Consider the following 20,845-nt stretch of genomic DNA (forward strand, 5'->3'; position numbering starts at 1 on the left):
ACAAGAAGGCACTGAGCATCTCCACCTCCTCTGTGCCTGCTCTCACCAAATCACACATGCCATTCAGCAATGGGCCCACATTCTCCTTGCTAAGCCTCTTACTATCACTGTAAAGGCAGAAGCTCAGCTCTTTGTCTGGGCTATTCCTTTTAATCTCAACTTTGAGTTTCATCTTTCCTGATGCCATACCTATGTACTCAAGTGATGCTAAGCTCCTCCTTTGTAGATTGTCCTTGGCTGCACCTCTGGCATACTGCCTTTTTACATCTAAATTCTGTCATAGCTTCTCTGCTTAGCCATGCAGTACGTCTCTGAAGCAGGCTATTTTTTGTTGGTTTTGTTTTGTGGGTTGTTGTGTTGTTTTTTTTTCAATCTAGGCATTCACCATCATTCTGGATTTGCACATAATGTCTACTTTTATCTGGAGAGCAGATTTTTAAACATGAATAGGGATATTATTTGTTTGTATGTAACAACGCCCTGGCCAAGTTTAACTGTGGAATGCACAGATGGGTATGCAGAATGATGACAACATAATATCCCCTCCAGTTTATTACAGATCATAAAATTGCAATTAAATAAGATTTGTTATGTGACAACTTGATTTGCTTGTACACTCCAATTATATTTTAATTCTGTTTTTATGGTATTTGGTACACAAACTTTATTTCTATTCTTTTCAAACAAATCAACAACAGCTTAGTAAGCTTCAGAAAGTACATTAGAAACTCACGAAGGGAAACAATGACAAAAAATTCCCAAATTTCCATCAGGCAAACCCTTCTTGTTTAATGTGTCGGATGGGGTATCACAGATACTTCTAAAAATGACTGTCATCGCAGAGAGTAAAACTACTCCAACTTGGTAAAGTCAGCTGTGATCACACAGCAAGAAGCAGAGTTCTCAAAATTGAAGAAATACATAAGATATTAAGGATATTTTCAAAGACAGATTCTCCAAACTTCTGACTTATACTGACTTCAGAAAATGCAATAGTAGGAGGGCTGCAAGTTACAACTTCAGGATCTAAAGATGTGAGCAAGAGATTAGTTAACTAGTAGTTCTAGCTTGGATTCTTAATGGGCATTAATCAGCTGTAACCAATATTGTAGCAGCACTCAAACCCAAAGAAGGTCAGATTGGCCATATATACAGAGCACCAAGCTAATTAATTTGAAACATAGCACTCTGCAGCTGATTTTGTCTAAGATACACAGAAGTAAGAAAAAATCCTGTGTTCAATGATTAGTGTCTATCCATTAATATGAACTCTCTTTATAAAATACTATGAATATTTTGTAGAAATATTACACCAAAATTACTACAAATATTTTCTGATTCATACTTTTATTCCAGAATCAAATCTCTTTAAGAGAACCTGTGTGCTAATTTGTTCTTTTTATATGGTGAATTTTAAGGATAAAGATTAACCTATCAGAATATTTTGATGGTCATTTACGTTTTTCTGCATTTTAGAATTTTGTCCTTTTGCTACTCCAGTTCAATAAGAACTGACACATCTTAAAAGCAACTATCTGAATTGCATATGGTAGTTATTTATAATCTAATATAATGATTTCACGATAACAGTCTAATTCAAGTGCAGAAAATCTCACTGGAGTGTATTATACTGCCAAGACAGAAGTTGCAAATAAAATCTGGAAGGAGTTCAGTTTTCTAGAAAAGCTCAGCCTCCCACATGAAACAGTTAAGCCTTATTTAATCAGGCTTTCCAAGTATCTAATTTATCTTCTTCATCTACTTATTAATTTATTTTCAAAACTTTTATCAAAGACTCGTGAAGCCAATGATTATTTTCATTACTCCAGAGTGATAAATGTTTTCCAAAACTTATTATCATTTAAAGATTAATGATGCTAATATGCTGGTTTTCCACTCTTTAGTATTTTTGCCTTGTTCATGCACATTATATAAGGATTGCTATTTAATGTGGGATTATCTGGAAAACGGTTTTCATATGTAGCATTATGAAAAAAAAAATTCCATTAGATGCTTGCAAGTTTCATGAATCTTACAATAAGAACAATAAGTGATGATCAGTAACAGATAAAATCACGCACATGCATATAGAAACTTATGGCAAATGTCTATTTGCTAGAATAGATTTTGAGTTTCAGACTTACTTGGCAGCAGCATCTTTTCTCAGTTGTTCATGTTTCATTAAAAGATTCTTCCTCTCTTGAAAAGCCTTTCTAACTTTATATCCTTTATAAACAGCCTGAATTTTGAAAGCAGCAATGTCCTGTATGGCAGCTATAGAGAGAGCTCCATGTTCTAACATGAACTGAATCACTTCATGGTGTTCACCAAGCAAGGCATAATCAAGTGGAGTGTATCTTAAAAAAAAGAAAACAAACAAACAAAAAAAACAGACAATAATTAACAATGAATTGGATTCCTAATCATAATGTGCATTGGCGTTATGAGATTCGTGTTGATTTTGTAATAAGGCAACTTCTAGACTGAAAATTGCTGAAGTACTGTTTTCAGAAGACCACTGCTCTTATTTTAAATATTATTCTCCTGTCTTGCTCATGGTACCCACCCTGATCATGTTCAAAGCTTATTTTAATTGCCTAACATAGAGGGGGTCAAACAACACTAAGTGCAGTAGTCCGAAGTCTCACCCAGGTTATTATTATTAACTGTTTTAAGCAAACAAAGAAGTTAGTAAAGTTCATATGTTGAGATACTATCTAAGTAAAAGGCAAAACAAAACATACTTTGCGTTATTTACGTATCCATTTAAGTTCTGAGAATTTACTGTCACGTCTAGCTTAGCTTCTACAACGACTGAGGCTGAGGACAGTGTAGCTGACCAAGGAACACTATTCAACCTACTTTAATGGATAACATTTTTTTAAAAGTACTCGTTAGACAAGCCTGCCTTCAAATCAACATGTGTGATAAAAATATTAAATGCCTTTGCTTTGAAATAGCGTCAAACCTGCCTAAGTATTTCTGGATAAAAATTCCCCAAATTTCCATTGACTGGATAAGTGCAAAAGGTGCCTGCCCCCCTCTCCAACACTGAAGCATTAGGCAAAGACATTCTGTGGTGGAGAATTATCAGTCACAAACCATAATCAAGACCATATAATGCAAGGCTTTCAAACAGTAAGTGTCAATGCATGTGATTGAGAAAATTAGGGCTCTTCTTGATGGTAACTTGCAAGGACACAATGCTGGTAAGCAAAGAAAAACAGACAGAAAGAGCACAATTGGACTTGCCACACAGCAATGATTTGATGGAAGGATTAACAGTATCTGAACTGAAGTGTCTGCTGGAATAAAGACAATGACATAACATGAAAATTTGTATGTCAAGGTGTGTTGGTAGCATTTAAATAGCTACGGATTTTTGATAACCCAAGAATGGATACTTCAGAAAGAACCTCATTTCAGAAAGTGTCATTTTTAAAGTAGAGCTACCTTTGAATATTTTAGTTAACATGTACAAGAGATACTGAAGTAAACCTAATGCTGTGAATATGCATGTACCAAAACGATGCATTGTATTATGGATTGCAGTCATATTCTTAAATGTGGATTATCTGACCGCACTCAAGCTACCTTCAGAAATACAAAAAAAAAAAAACAAAACACTTAAATCCAAATAGGGGTGTGTATAATCAGACACTCCCATGCTACTTATGTATATTACTACCACAACCACCCACTGCTTGTGTCAATCCAAAGCCTATTAACGATTTTCTTTTCCATTGGTTATTTAAACCAGTTAGCTTTTGAATCAAGCTGGCTTCATAGCAAAACACACACGGAAGACACCACCCAACAGCTGTTACATGTAATCTAGCATGAAGGTGGTCAAGCAGCAGCTAACTTAGCATTACTTGATGCACTCATGACATACAGCTGGATTATCAAATCCTGCAAAAAACAGCAAACCTACTACCCCTCACACCAACAATTAGTCACTCATCTGCAAGCAACTGGGCAACTTAAAATCTTAGATGCAATTCTAGCTCCATCTTTTGACAAGTTTTAAGTGCTGGGCTTGAATTTTGAACTAGTATCTCATATTGCACTCTACATGAGCAAGAACAGCACCCTTGTATAGATATATCAGGAAAAAAAAATACCACTTTGTGAAACTGTAATTCAGTAAAAAAGCATTTACATCCAATTACAGATGAACCATATCCACAAGGTCATTTTACTCTCTTCTGAGAATATTCACTTGACACTTTTTTCTATTTTCCAAACTTCTACTGTCCTAATAATAACACAAGGTTTTATCAACAAAATACAGTTTTGTAGATGTCTAAGAGGCAATTGCACAAGTTTTCCATATAACACGTATATTTTAGGAAAATTATATTTACAGACTGATTCATCCAGAAATATTGAAGATCTGTTCTTTTCTGCACATGGACTGGTGCTTAACAGTGTCCATTCAGAATGCTGCTTGTTATATCCAGAGTAACCAAGGCATATATATACGAACACACATTAATGTCAAAAGGTAAACAAAATAGATAGTAACTGAATGACTACAGTAACATCACAGCTAAGGTATTTTCCTAACAGTTGAGTATCATTAGTCCATTTCTACAACGTAAGAATGGCATTTTTCCAGCAAAATATTGTCTTTTCATTTCACTTCTTAGGAGTAATTTAACTACAGCTGTTCGCTTAATTTTCTACAAAAAATTTCTAGAGAGTATTGACATTACTTAGGAACAACTTAACACCTTCATTTGTTTCTCGCTCAAAATGAGAATAAACACAAAAGCATGAGCGATCTGAGTAGCTGGTGTAGAGAATGAAAGAGAAATGATGGGGAAAGAAAACAATTAACTGGGGTAAGGAAAGGACTCTCCAGTTTAGGTCTAAAATGTGGGCCTTAAATGCATTTAAATTATTTAAAATTGAGAAATACTCAAAATCTGCATGACATACTGATCATAATTTTATTTATGATTATAATGAGGTTATCTATTCTGAAAAGACATCATAAATTTCTGCTAACACTCATTATCTTCATGGTCAGGTGATTAATTTGAACTCTGTAACTCAAATCACTTTAAAAAAAAAATTATTTATGTGTCAATAAAACACAAAGAAAAGAGGTGTAAATTTACTGTCTCTTCATGATTACAAGACAAAAAAAAAAAAGCCCCCAAACCCAGGCTTTTAGAATACAGTTAATCACCAGTAATTTGTAATCACTATTTTAAAACGTAACAATGCATTTCTTCCATTTGCTTTCTTCTCACTGTATTCCTACCAATAAGAGAAGCTCCAGACTACTCTAACATTTTCATCTTTTCATCATACATATCCATTGCCAACTTCATCAAAATAAAAAAGATGCTTAATATTTCAAATCAGAGTAGAATGAGTAAATACTTGCAGAAATGTCCAGAAGCTCAGTGTTCAAAAGTACAAAAAGCTGAAGTTTAAACTTGCAGTGTCATATGTAAACAAGAGATTTTTCACATTATAAAAGCTCCTCACACTGAAGCCTGAAGCTATAGCATTCCTTTTACATACGAGGACAATCATGACACTGTGAAAATATCTGAACAACAAACATTTGAATCAACAGGTAGCATTTTTGCTAAATTAGAAAATGACTCATTCAGACCATAATACCTTTCCTCACTGTTCTCCATATGATTAGGGAAAGCATCAAAACCAAGCAGCAACTTTATAGCATCAAGGTAGCCATTATTACAGAGCCAGTGCAAAGCAGTTCTTCCCTGTAGACAATAGACGGAAAAAAAGAAATGATCACACTATTCCCAATCTCTATCATGCCACAATAACAGTTGGAAATCATAGTGTAACTTGATGCTTTTCTGGACACAAAGGACAAATTGATTCTTCTAAAACAACTCCCTTGTTAAAATAAAAGAGTACATCACTTAAAAATGAAATCAGATATCTTTTTCTTTTTAAACTACATTACAACATTAGAGCTCTTCCATCTAAAGCAGCTGAAAAATAGCATTAGGAAACTAGCTCTAGAGTGTATTTCTGTGGAGTTATGCTGCCCTTGCTCTGAAGAAGCTCTCAACAACTTTTGTCATTCAGACTGTTTTCTAGGCTGGTCCAAAATACTGCAGTAAGACAGAGAATTATTAAGGAGATCAAACTCTGATGAAGTCTGAGGAAAGCTTATCAGCTCAGACAAACGCAGAATGACTCCAGCCCACAATACTCACTACAGCAGCTGAACCCTATACAGCCAGCTCCTGGCTGGTAGCTGCACTGTGAATACTTAAAGGTCTGTTAATATCAACAACACACAGGCATTCCACTTCATTTCAATGAAGTGAACTTCCTATATCTGCATCTTGCTTTTTTCAACTCCCTATTTAACAAACAGTTAGAAAACTGGATACCGCATAACAACACAAAGAAGTTCTGAGTTCAGTGCTAACAAGCTGCATCATCTTGAACTCCAAGTGCTGAAGATTATGATGCAATAACTGTGAAATAAGGAGGTCTGAAGCTGACATCACCTATGTTCAAGTTGATGCCACGTGAAGCTGGTAGCAGATTTAGAAAATGTTTGCAGTGTACTCAGGAGAACCCATAATAAATAACACTTCTCAATTACCTAGAATTATTCATGCCCTACAATGAATACCTTGAGAAAAATTTATCAATTTGTGTGAAACTATTTTGACTCTTTGAGTTCTATTGACTTCAGAGAAATCATGTCAAGTAACAAAGAAATCTGTTATATGTTGCACAATTATCCTGGCTCCTAATTTCACTTACTGTTTGAAAAATGACACAAAAGAACATTTAAACAAACCGGTGTTCTTTTTTTTTTTCCCATCAAGAAGAGCTGTATACAGATAAATAATTGAAGAAGTTCTTCTGCAATTTCACTTGCAATATCTTTCTTGTTCTATCTTGCTAACACATGCTGAAGAAACACACTGTAAACTATAAAATCACATTCCCATATCAATTGTTAATAAGGAACCATACAAGTTAAAAAATAAGATGCTTAAAATGACTCCTCGTAAGATCGCACTTTGATAAGGCAAAGACAAAAATGATAAAGGAAAAAGATGTGTCTCCATTTCATGCTGAATATTACACCATTATTTTTTCATTCAAGAGTTTAGAAGTGAAGACAGGGAAAATTATGCCAGGATACATCTCCTTTCATGATAATCGGCAGAGAAGATGTTTCAGTGACCCAGAAAACAGGATGACCTTTACGTTTATAGTTATTTTAAACTTACTTAACGAATTGCCCAGTGAAGGACAACATACCTCTTTATCCTGAATATTTGGATCTGCATTATTTTCCAGTAACACTACCATGCAGTTGATGTAACCTCCATATGCAGCACACTGCAGAGGTGTTCTACCTGCGTAATCCTGCACATTAGGGTTGATTTTATTTTCTATCAGGATTTGGCACACATCAGCATTTCCTCCCAGGGCTGCCCAGTGAAGGGGTGAATGGCCATCTTGATCAACCAAATCTACTCTTGCTCCTCCTATAACAACAAACACATTTTTGAATTAAGAGAAAGCAAAGAATAAGTTTATGTTCAAATATAACTTCTTTGGCAAATTGACAATTCAGAGAAGTACTTCAGAATGCAAAATCCATGTTATTACTTAAATCAAGTTGAAATGGCAATGAGATGATTTCAGTCAGGGTCAGCAACTTTAGAAAATCTTAAACATCCTCTCAGATACTTTGGAAACTTCACATCCGTCAAATAGCCTTGAAAAATCGAGATGTTACTTGTTTCAGGCCTATTAATTTTAAGTGAAAATTTCTTAATGACAAAATCACTACTGAAAATCAGACTTAGACATAACCTCTTTTTAAACCTCTAAAACAGAGGAGATCAAATACTCACAAGGTAAGAATTATTTTTGAAAAAAGTTTTTTCTATTTTTTTTATTCCAAGCATGCTGAACATCTTCTATGCAGATAATTTCTTTGTGATATGATGCAAAAACTCATCACAAAAAGAAACCTCCACAATTGCTTAAATTCTAATTAACCATCAAGAATAGCTGTTTATATCATAAAAAGTTTAATCAATTGTAAGTCAGATTCTGGTCACACAAACTTACTGTATTCATAAAAACTAAACCCCACAGGGGGTTAGGGTAAGAGCTTAGCAAGGCATTAAAATTTGTCCAGCGAAGAACAGAGGGAAGTAATCTTCACTAATAAAGGTTATTTTACAGAAAATGTGTAATTTGTGAGTCTACATACTTCAGACAACAATTGGGTAAATATCTCAAGTAGAGAGACTGCTTCCAGTCTGTGCAGAACTTTTCTGTGTGATTAAAACGAAAGAATTTTGCAGCTAAGTTACCACCACTATTTCGCTGTGTATCTTGCAGTTTAGAGCTTCTATCATTATTTAGAACTATGCACATTGTCTTATTTCTATTTACAAATAAAATACTGTTTCTAAAAACCAACTATGGGAAAATATTAATGATTTTGGGTTTTGATAAGTACCTTAAAGATGAACATGAATTTAAATAGTCAAAAAATTTCCAAAGATGACTACAAATTCTTTGTCTCAGGAGAAAGCTTAATTTGAACTTATTCATTGAAAGCAGGAAAAAAAAAAAGAAAAGAAAAGAAAAGAAAAAGAAAAACCCCCCAAAACAATGGCTTGCTGGGGGAAGTGGCAGTTGGAGAGACTAGAACATACTTGAACAAGCTTGGACAGAAATGAGCTGTGCAAGGAACTATCCCTGCTTTGAAAGTTTAGATTTAACTCTGCCAGTCTTTTTGCTCAGTGCTCTGAAAAACCCCTAGTTATTTTCTAATACTGTTCCTCACAGGGTACTTACAGACAATATTTTTTTTAGAGGAGTAATTTTCTACTCCCATTCTTGCTCAGCAATGCTATTAATTTCACAGCCCTACATAAAGGAACATGAGAAATCCAAAGAGTTTTGTAAATTTTTTAACAGCTGACCTTTAATGAGTGTTTGTATCACTTCTTTGTGTCCCATCTCACAGGCTCGGAAAAGTGGAGTGTGTTTCATGACATCCAAAGCATCCACCTGTGCATTGCGTTCCAACAGCAATTTCACTGTGCTGACATGGCCAGAAAGTGCAGCAGCATGTAATGCTGAAAGAAAAATGCAATAGGAAAATGAGTGCACAATATTGTGAGCTCTGCAGGTTCATAGAACAATCAAATTAAAAAATAATTCTGATTATTTTGTTAGAAAAAGCTGCTTTTGAAAAACAAGCAGCTGAAGAACCATAGCGAGTGATAGGCAATCTTGAACCACATTTCCTTAAGCACAAGCATTACAGCACAGGAAGCAGAAAATAATGTTAGCTCTGAGACATGTTTTTTACTTGCAGAAATGTGAATTTCAACCTTATCAGTAGCAGGACTGGCTTATGTCTATGATTTGTGTAAGGTTACCAGCTTTTGCTTAAAAAATTGAGAGATCACAGTAAGAACTACTTCTGTCTCTGTTCCATGGCACTTACTGTATTACTCCAATGGACATGAAGCTGCCCACTTCAGAGAAAGAAAGCTTCCATTATATCTTGAACGTTTTTTTTGAAAATGCCATTTTTTCTTTCAAACAAGCAAAGCTGTCTCAATTAAAACTAACTCCAGATAACCACCCAGCTGTTTTTCTCCACTCCTCTTTTTCATTTTCCAGAATTGCTGGGAGAAAATTTTACATAAACCTATGTAGGAAGGCCATTATATCTCCGCATAGTACCTGCAACTCCTTGCTCATTCAGGAAAAAAAATGATGTACAAACCACAGAATCACAGAATGGCTTGGGTTTGGGACCTCAAAGACCATCTAGATCCACCTCCCCGTCACAGGCAGAATTGCCAACCACTATATAAGGCACTGGATGAGGCTGCCCAGGGCTCCATCCAATCTGGCCTTGACCACCACCAGGAATGGGCAATGACAGCCTCTCTGGGCACCCTGTACCAGTGCCTCACCACTCCCTCACTTAAAAAAAATCTCCTCTGAACATCTAACCTACATCTCCTGTCTTTCTGTTTAAAACCATTTCCCTAGTGATAGTCCTATCACTATCTACTCATGTGAAAACTTGATTACCATCCTGCTTATGTCCCTTTAAGTACCAGAGGAACTTAAACATACCACATTTCCTTCCACCCCTACAGCATATAAGATTCCATTGAATATAAACTGTGCAAGTTGTCTTTGCAGAATCCCACTCTTCTTATTGTCTTCTCACCTCTAAATGCATGCAGACTTCACTAAAATTAAATCAACAAATAACACAGAGACCACAGAGGTAAAGAAATAGTGTCTTAGGACTGAAGTTACTAACTGATAGTAACTGCTGGCACTGCAGCCTGTGGTTGAGGAGAATGCAGAAATGCCTCTATAACCAACTCAGGTACTTCCTGAAGGAAAGACAAACTACACACAACAATGAGATTTCAGACAAATTGAGGACACTTACTTTGGTTACAAATTGATTTCAAAATGCTTTGGATTATTTCCAATAGTTAGCAATTGAATAAAATGATCTATGTTCTCAGAGGTGCTCCTCTTAACATTTAAACTACTTCAGAGATGACAATGTACAAAGTATGCAGAAAAAAACACAAAAATGTGCAATTCATAGAAGCATTTCATAGCAGAGGGGTTGGAACTAGATGATCTTAAAGGTCTCTTCCAACCCAAACCATTCCATGATTCCACGAGTTTGTGCTTTCTCATTTTTCCATGAAATTTCACAAACACTCCAATTTGGTCATTATTCAGTCTGGTCAGACAAGCAAGATGTGGGGCTGTACACAGTACCTGCATCCCTCTTCTTGCTTCAAGTTATGACAGGCACAGTCAGGATCCAGCAGAGGCACAGCACAGAAAGGCACAGGACAGAAAGACCACTAGAAAGGATTTACTAGAAGACGCTAGAAGGAATTACTTCTTGAACCATGTTTAGAATGTCAAACTACCATGCTTTCTGTAATTGCCTGACACCGCTTACCGCTGACACCACTTCATACAGCTTATAAAACAGTGGCCAAGCATAATCTGCCACACAGATGCTACTAAAAAGTGCAGGTTGTTCATACTGGCTTATAGTTTTGATTCCCAACAATAGTGACTGGAGTTGTAATACAAATGAGGAACTTCCTACAAGCAACGGGGTTGTGGCCTGAGAAAATATGACTAGTGCTGCCTTAAGAATTGAAATCCTGCTTTTACAATGATCCTAATGTTCATCTGTTGCAGATATCATGGGAAAAAAACCTCTCATATGAACATTTACCACACTTGTGAAAAATATCTGTAAGCAGCAAGATCTGCACTAGCTATGTGAGTGGGAGGCTATAAGTAGAAATTCGACAAGAACGAGGTCCCTGCAGCTTTATGTATTTGGACGGGCCTAGTCTTCATGTTCTGACCTCACCGTAAACTTTAGGTTCTGGTTTTTGTACTGCATTTCTTATGAAAGCAAAGGCAGTAAACCACTCAATCTGATGACACATGGGGTGTGTATAACAATGCAAGAGAAAAAGAGCTGCTGTGTCAGCTTGGCCGCTTCTTCCCCTCTATCACTCATTCTGACGCAGGCATCTCGTTTCGCACTTTGTGCTCAGTATTTTCTTGTAAGCCAAATTTTCTGTGATGGAGTCACAGTGACTGAAGAGATTCCCTGGCCAGCTGCTCACAATGGGACCTTTGTTGGTCGGACAGACAGAGCCCTCACCATTGTATGCAGTGACGGCAGAGCTATAAAGCTGCCCCTGTAATGCTCCTGCAGCGCTGATCTCTGCGAACAGGGAAATTCCTTTCCCTTGGTGTCATTCTCCTACACAATAAGCAGAGTCTTGAGCTGAATGAAGAACTTGCTCTTTTTAAGTAAATGCAAAAAGCTACGTTAATGCAACAATATGACTGAGCTTAACTGAGTTCAGCACAAAAGTCAGCAAAACACAAACTTGAACTCTCCTCAGCAACTGCAGCCTGGGCACAGCCATGTACACTATTTTCTATTACTCCATGGTTTCCTGTTAGATTACAATGCTACTCTTCCCCCACCAAAACCTAGGAAGGATTACAAATCTTCAGAAAAAAAATCAGGTCTGCAATTAGAAAGTGATTTACTGGTGGGCTTCCTTTGAAGTTTACAGCTCGCTGTGATAAAGCTCTCCCTGCTGCACACATTTGCATAGTGGTAAAATTCAGACTGTTTGATAGCAAGTGAAGAACAGCATAGCTCTGAACTTTAAGACAGTGTGCTCTATACAGTGGCAGCTTCAAGTACAAATGGAACATCCATTAACTGCCTTCAAGTCCTACAACAAGATCAGGATTGGAAAGTGATCAGGCATTACTGCTAGGTGTAACCCTGGTAGATAAAAGCCACCTGAGTTATTCAACCATGAAAACCACACCTGAATAATTTCAGAAAGTCTCCAAGTACTGTTAGCAAAGAACAACTCCCTTATAAGGAGGTCTGTACACTGTCTGCAACATTACTGCACTTAAGATCTGAAATACTGAAAGGCATTTATAAGGGACCTATCACAAAGCAGCAAACACAAGTGGCACTAATAAAAGATGAAACAACGCTAAAATGGTTGAGTGTGTAGTCCACAGAACCATCAGACAGAAAGACAGAGATCTTAGACTTTTTTTTATTGTCACAGTATTTTTTTTTCTTTTAACTCACAACTTAGAAAACTGTCATAATGTGAAAAGACTAATTTGAGGTGTGTTCATTTGTAAGGAAACAACTCAGATTTATAAACAGAATTTTACAGGAAATGAAATTGATGATGTAAAATACCCTTATAATTAAAGGAAGTGAAAACTGTAAATTGCAAGTGATAGTCATACTTGCTATTTTTCAAATGCTGAACCAGAAAACTCTGACATTGCACTTATTTCCCATTTCCTTTAATTCAAATTATAATGGAAGCCATATGTGAGAAAAGTGAAAAACTCTTAAACATTTTATTTTCTTGTTTGGAATATACCATCACTGCAACATCCCTAGGAAAAGATTAATACAGAAGCTACCAGAATGTTTTATTTGGTGAAAATCACACTAACTGGAATCATTCAATGGCTTTTCATTGAAAAGTATCTTACCTGTCCCAGCATATTTGTCTGTCATATTGATATCGATATCCAGTTTCAAATCCAGCATAGTCCTAATGACGTTATCACTGCCTTTCCCAGCTGCCCACATGAAGGACGTTCTTCCCTCAAGATCTGAGTCATCTTTTACAGAAGGATGTTTCAAAAATACTTCAACTGTTTCCTGAAAAGACATACTGTTGGAATTAATACTGTAAGAAATCTGTGACAACAAGAAACAATATTGTCTCATCCGGCTGTCTATGAAACAAATAAAAGCTTTCATTTTTCCTTTTTATGTTTACATAAAAGTATCTGCTCAACAGGAGGACTGTATTTTCTGCTGCTATGCCCTTTTCCTCTTCAGTATTCATAGCCACATCCCTAACTGCTATCATATATCTATTTTCTTTTTAGTGTCAAATATCATGTGTTCATCGTAAGGAAGTGAAAGACACTGCAGTTGCTGTGAAGAAAGTAATGGGAAATGGGAAAAATATTATTGGCTTATCAAGATATTACTGTAATAATACCATGATTCTAAAATACTTTTTCTTCAAAATACTTTTTCTGCTACAATTTTTTTTATTTAAATCTGAATATGACTGCAGAAGTAAATATTTTAGTTTGCCACTCTTAACCATTCAAAAAAGCCCAACAAATCAAAACAGAACTTTAAAAGAAACAAATACATTTCCTAATATTTAAAGATATCATCAGGTCAACAATTACTGAAACGCTGTAAGTAAAATAAATAAATTCTTTACACTTGAGTCTATGCTTTCTACTATAATTATCACAACTGAAGTCTTTAAAGAGCTTGATTTGAAGAATTATTTCTTCAAATGTCATGTTTGTGTTAAGCTCTCAGCAAACAAGTTCACTCACTTCACCTTCTGATAAATTCTTAAGAAGCCACACTGCACAAGAAAGGGAAGGAGGAAATCACTGCTGTAAGAAAAACCAGGGAAAAGTTTTTCTTATCTAATGGCTCACAAGTGTTGTGTATGTAACAGCTGGCACACATCTATTAATAGTCACAGATAAGCTAACTAATAAAAACTGAAAAGTGAGTTTTACTATTTTATTTCATTTTTTGTATTTTAGCATTAGTGCTACTTCAACCTTTCCCTCATGTGATCTCAAAAGAGCTCTGGTTGGATAAGAGTCTTTGTCTACAATAAAGTCTTGGCTGAAACATTTACTCAAGAATCATTTATGCCCAACTGGCCAGTCCTTCCCTTCCCTTCATTTCCCTTCCCTTTGCTTCCCTTCCCTTTCTTTTCTTTTCCTTTCTTTTTCAATTACTATTTATGATTTCATCCCCATAAATAAATAAATAAATAATTTCTCCTTCATTTTATGTTAAAGTGATCTAAGATCCTAACAGCTTTGCGAATTTGGGTTCATACCTGAACTCTCAGTTTACAATCAAAGGGCTCAGGCAGAAATAATGAGGAAAGTAAGCATTAAACCTTTCACACAAAAAAAACCAGCACAGGTTTATAGCTTTTTTAACTGACCACCATCACACCTCAAACACAAATGGTTACTCATGAGACCAACAGCTCAGCACACTACCAGAACCCTGCACAGCTTGAAACCCTGCAAAATGAAAAGGCTGGACCTTTTCAATACCAAGGCGCACATCTTACAAATAGAAATAAGTAATTTTATTTTTATATTTCAGCAAATCTACGTTTCTTTTAGCTACACTTTTTTTTTTTCTTTTCCTATAATTTCTAAAGGGGAAAAAAAAAAGTGGAAGAAATCCCATGCTGCTGTAAGAGCTCTTTTCCAAACTGAATTTAACACAGCTTGAAAACTAAAATGGAATGAAATAAGAAACAGGTCATTAAGGAATTAGAAAATATAAGTATCCAATCACTTTGATTTTACATGCATTTTGACATGAAAAAAAATCACATGTATTTTGAAAATGTGAAGAAAGCAAAATAAAAATCAGCAAAGCTGAAAAACAAGAGCAAAGAAGATAAGTAAACCTGGATCCTTCCATCCTCTGCTACCAACAATATGTTCAAAAAATAAGACAAAGGTATCCATATTCACTTACCAGGTCAATCTACACAAGTATGTGAAAACAAAATACATATCACTGTGGACATCTCCATAAAAATTCAAAACAAAGAAGAAAATTTAGTTCTGCATTCTGCACACAAGATCAATACAATTAAAGCACCTGCCTTCATACATGGATTTCAGAAATTTAAAAAACAATGTTTGGACCTTCTGTGGGATTTACACAGACCACCTAACCTTTGGGCAACCTGTTTGGGTATTACACTAAGAAACCCTTCTTCTAGAGCTATTCCTTATACAATAAGTGAGAATAAGTCAGTCTTGAAAATGCTTCACCTAGATGAACTGGCAGCTAAGTTTCTCTGGTCTCTGAAAAAACAAAGAGGTCATATTAGAGTGCGTACATAACCTGAGGAAAAAGAGGACACAGATCAAGATATTGAAGTCAGTAAAAGACAGTTACCAAAAAATTTACAATAAGCAAAAAAGATCAAATCTTCTTTTGGACAAAGAAACATTTCATTTTAACTGAGAAACAAACCATGCCTCTATAAACTTGGGCAGTCTGAACAGAACACTAATGTGGCTCTGAAGCCATAAACATATGGATGCTATCACCAAAACAAACGTGGATGAGTCTCTTTTCAATTGTTTGACTTTGTATATGGAAAGCAGTGGTGGGAGCTAGTCTAGAATTTTTATCTAGTAGAAAAAATACAGCAAATATTGATGCTCAGAAAAAAACATAGTGGTTTAAAAAAAAAAAAAAAAGAGAAGCTCCAGGCATAATTTAGGCATGCATAAGCAACAGTTCTGGGATCACATCATCAGCTCAAAGAGGCCTGTAGACTTGGAGTGAGACTCCCCTGTTTTGTTCTTCATCTAAGATGCAAAACAGTAAATTCATTGTAAGCACACAAGATTACAAAAGAATATCTGATTCCAGCACCTCCTTTGCTTCCCCCTAAAACCTAAAGATGTCATAGTTTGGCTGGTTGATGGGATCAAAAGGGACCAACATAATGAAAATGTTTCATACAACTAAATCAAACGCAGAAAAAGAAAGCCAGTAGGAAACATTATTTCATAAAGAATGTACCAATACAGAAAAAAAAAAAAAAAAAGATAAAAGCAGAAGAGGATAATCACTGGATTATCGTTATGTTTCCCACACATCATTCCCAGTTTGAGAGTCTGACTCAGACTTGAAAGAAAGGCTTTCACAAGATAAATATTTCAGGCATGTGAGTCTGACACAAATTCTACATACCACATTTTAATAATGGACAGTAATCAGCATCAATAAAACATTCTGTAAAAATGCACACAACAGATGTGCTTCAATAAGGTCTGAATTTTAAACAAACAAAAAGCTCTGCAGGTTTCTACTAAGACCATCTTCAAACAAAAATAAACAACAAAAAAAAACCTCCCCTAGTTTCACAGGGAAGGCCCGTTTGCACAGAGAGCTGTGCTATCAGTACACACCAATCAGTTGTCTTTTGAAGTAGTACCCAGTAGTACCCATAAGGGGAATGATTCTCCAAGATGCTAAAATTTTCTGAAAATTAACAGGCCAGAAGGCAAGAAAGATCCAAATCAGTACCCCTGTTAAGGAAATGGTACAATATAAGCTGCATTACTACATAAGTACATTAATTGGACACCAGATAATCCTTTTTGTAACAAGAGAATGTGAATAATACAAGTGAAGAAAACTTATATTAGAGCTCTAACTGTGCACGGCATAATTGCACTACGAGAAACAGAGCAGCACAAAAGAAGTCTTCTTAAGTTCCAGCGGCTGAGAACTACTCTACAGTACCTACAGCTAGAAAATGCTAAAACTCCTAGCTTCTTTGACTTTACCACATCATAGAAAGGCTTAGGCTCTGGACAAAAACTACATTTTCTACCAAAAATATGAGAATTTGGCTGTTTGGATTTTGCTAAGAACAATCTCAAAAAGCAAAAGTACTGCAAAATATTGGATGTCATTCCCATTCCATTAAAATATATAGATGATTATTGGGTACTCTGATGCAAAAATATGCAAAAAGCCTTTGTAAAGCAATTTACTTTTTAAATTTATATATAATAATTTGAAATTAACAACATTTATATCACATTACTAGGAAAAGTCCAAGTTAAACCTGTGCTGACACTGTTTATACGACTTGTCAAAAACCAACTCACGTTACTACATTGTAGATATTTCATCAAAATACATTTTCTTTCCATTTTGGGTGTGTGATACTTACAGCAAAGTTGCTCTGTGCAGCATAATGCAGAGGTGTTGCACCTTGGCTATCAGAAGGGATAGTTCCAACCTTATTTCTTTCTAACAAGAGATGGACAATCTGAGCATGACCTGAGAAAATGCAAAAATAACATGAATTTATTAAGCCCTAAACACTTCTCTATTAAAAAATAGAAAATGAATAGGCTTTAATAAACAGTGTTCGTATTGTAGCCACAATGGTCTAAAATTAAGAGAGAATCATATGTCTAGATATTTGAACTATTAAGCATGGCGTGCACCTTCTTCCTGACAATGTTCCAGTTCCACATTTTGCATCCTCATTTCTGAGAAGCACCTGTAAATCAGAATGACAAACAGATAGGAACATGTGACAAATATTTTGTTCTTTTAAAGGAAAGCATTAGAGCACTTTCTTTAACAAAGGAACCAGCAGCAGCTGGTCAGAAATCTGCGATATTAAGTTTATACTGAATTAGGTAAATAAATGCAGAGAAAGTTCAGATAACTCAGCTAAGATGCTGTGTCTGAATGACAGGCAATCAGAAGTACAACAGTCAGTAAAGACTGATACTATTTGACCATAATCCAAGTGTGTATTCCCAATTCAGGTTTTATTCCAACAAAATTTCAAGTGAAGGTCTATAGCAGAATCTGGAGCATAGACTGCTGCTAGCTGCCATATCTGCAATAAACAACAGACTGATACACATAATTCCTTCCGTTAAGACAAATTTGAATGCCCACAGTTTAAAACTGAAAAAATCTGGGGAGCATGGTTGAATTTCATATCCACTTCACAGACAGAAAAAAATGCAAGACAATGGAGTACATAAACATTAACATCAAGTGATCCTTTCTTACATGTTCTTTCAGTCATATAATCCATTCAGAGAATAAATTAATAATTTAATATTTTAAATACGATACTGTAAGGCATAAATCACATAAAAATATTCCAACTCTCAGTCTTGTGTGAGAGCAAAATAGTCTATTTTGCAGGTTGTTACTTTTCCACAGTTGACATAAATTTGAATAAAGGAAAAAGGTAAAGCTTTCTACTAGCAGTAGGCTATGTAATGAGAACACTGACTGTAAGAGAATGTAGCTATGTAACAAATGTAGTATGTAGCATTTAAAAATCTAATATGTAAAATCTTTTGTGGAATGCCATTTTCAGATTACATACGTACAGAAGTAGAAGAAATGAGAGAAAATGGTCAACTCAGTGAAAAAGGATGAAAAGCTATTCAAGAACTTGTATTTTTCTAAGAGATGTGGAACCAATAGCGTTAGGGCGTACAGAAAAGTTCTTCCCCTGAGTAATTAAGACGAGTGAAAACACTGTCCCTTCCTACCAGAAAAACACTAAAAAGAAATATACTGTGATGTTCTCCCCATCTCAGTACTCTAAGAATTGAACTGAAACGGGAGCACTGAAAGAAGTTGGTTCTGAATGCATTCTCAACAGTAAAACCACAACAGTACTACTGAATGAAGAAAAAAAGTTGTCTGAACTTTTAGGACACAAATAGAAAAAGGGCAACTGAAATCAGTATCTGCACAGGAGGTCTACCTAAACTACCTGTAAGAAGACAGACTTGAGGGAATTGAAAAAAAACATTGTGCTTGGTGCAATAGTAAACAAACTCATACAATATGGATAAACATCATAACTCAATTCTTGAAGTCGAGAACTATCATTTCTGTAATATTTTTTATTTAGAAGAGCTGTAACTTGGCTGACACTTGTATGTACCCTGACAAAAGTAACCGGAGCAGCAGTGCCATGTAAACCAGTCATGAGCATCCCACCACCTTTTACAGAGTAGTTGTTGCAGCTGTGACCCTGCACTATCTAAAAAATCCTATTATTAAGATCAGTTAATAACATCCTAGACTCTTTGAGATCTATATTAGTAATTCTGTATCCATCTTAAAAAGAATGCTAAAAATTAATCAAGATTTATCAGTGAGAAATTCCCCACGGACATATGCCACCTAGAGACCTCATGAAGTTCACAAAGTACCCTGGTGGTCTTGGCACATCCTACCCCTTTATCCCACATTGATTAAACAATCCGTTTTTCCAACAGACAAAACCTCTCAAATGCAATCAATTTCAAAACACAATAAATTTCGCTTCTTGGACAGAAACAAGTAATAATGATTGTTTCTTTGGGAGACCAACCCAAGGACACTTACAGTGTTTCACAATTTCCCTGAGAAAATTCAATATATCAACTTGAATCCAAATGCAAATTTGAGAACATCCTTAGAAAAAAAAAAAAGAAAAAAGCAATAAAAACAATAAACCAAAAAGCAAAACCCATAATCAAACTATGTATATATTGTCACGGAAGCTGCAAAGTAACTTGCTCCAGTGAGCAATTTGATTCTTTTATTGACATTCTTTGTCTGTTGCATCCCAAAGGGTCATAGGGAGAAGTTTGTTAAAATGAGTGAGAGTGCTTGGATTATTTCTTTTTATCTAGCAGACAATCTATTTTTTCCTCTTCTACTGAGAAGAATGGAAACTAGGAAGTCAGTTTTTCAACTGATATTATTTTTGTGCCTATCTTTTTATGCATTTTGCTTTCATTAGTTCATCTATTCATATCTATATCATTTCTTTTATTTATGTCTATTTTTAGCTGTTTTGCAAACGTATGGTTTTGTAAACTGTAAACTGTAAAACCAAACAGCACAGAATTCACATATGCAATGTCGTAATTTACAGAGTATCTGAGTGTCAGGCTGGTAATCTAAACAGGAAAAAAAAAACTTTATGTGAGAGCCAGCAATAGCACAAAACAGGGAAAAAAAACAAACTGGATTTTTTGGGGAAGAGCTAGAGGTAATATTTGCAATTACTTTTTGCCTCTGCAGTAATGCTTCCTTTACTGTCTCAAGGAAGTGATTTTGCATCCAGTTAAAGAATTGAGCAAGATTTCCCACAAAGTCAAACCTGATCTTTTCATCTGTCTTTCATTACAACAGCACGTTGAATGTTGTTGAATGTTGTTCTAATGTTGAAGAAATATAATAATGCAGCCAGTGATACAAGTCTGGGAAGCAACTAAGATAAAAAGGACCTTGGCAGAAATGGATTTGGGGGTCCTGGTGGACAAGCTGAACAGCAGTCAGCCCCAGTGAATGGTTAGGACAATCACAACTGGGCTGTTAATGAGAACACAGCCAGCATGTTGAGAGTTGATTGCTGCCCTCTACTGAGTACTTGTATCTGGAAGTTTTGGCCTGCTGACCCAGGAAAGACATTGACAAATTAGCCTGAATCCAGCAAGAGAATCACAAAGATATTCATAATACTATGCCTATTTTTGAGCTTCCCAGTACAAGAAATGAGCTTTTAAACTGGAGTGCGTTCATCAGAGGGCCATCAAGATGGGAAAAGGGCTGGAACAGCACCATGTGCAG

The 20,845-nt window shown here is 35.6% G+C and overlaps 1 protein-coding gene across 1 annotated transcript in view; it reads right to left on the reverse strand.

Annotated features, from left to right (window-relative positions):
* The window catches only part of INVS (inversin), an 89,786-nt gene that overhangs the window by 19,449 nt on the left and 49,492 nt on the right, over nucleotides 1–20,845 (reverse strand). Inside the window, exons 7-12 of the mRNA XM_042869477.1 lie at nucleotides 17,409–17,518; nucleotides 13,120–13,291; nucleotides 8,970–9,125; nucleotides 7,282–7,511; nucleotides 5,641–5,747; nucleotides 2,145–2,357 (exon numbers count right to left, since the gene is read on the reverse strand). Coding sequence (XP_042725411.1) covers nucleotides 2,145–2,357; nucleotides 5,641–5,747; nucleotides 7,282–7,511; nucleotides 8,970–9,125; nucleotides 13,120–13,291; nucleotides 17,409–17,518 — 988 coding nt within the window. The remainder of the gene's footprint in view (nucleotides 1–2,144; nucleotides 2,358–5,640; nucleotides 5,748–7,281; nucleotides 7,512–8,969; nucleotides 9,126–13,119; nucleotides 13,292–17,408; nucleotides 17,519–20,845) is intronic.

The sequence above is a fragment of the Lagopus leucura genome, unplaced genomic scaffold, assembly GCF_019238085.1.
Source record: "Lagopus leucura isolate 7727_CA_CO unplaced genomic scaffold, USGS_WTPT01 Super-Scaffold_100002, whole genome shotgun sequence".
Classification (NCBI taxonomy): Eukaryota; Metazoa; Chordata; class Aves; order Galliformes; family Phasianidae; genus Lagopus; species Lagopus leucura.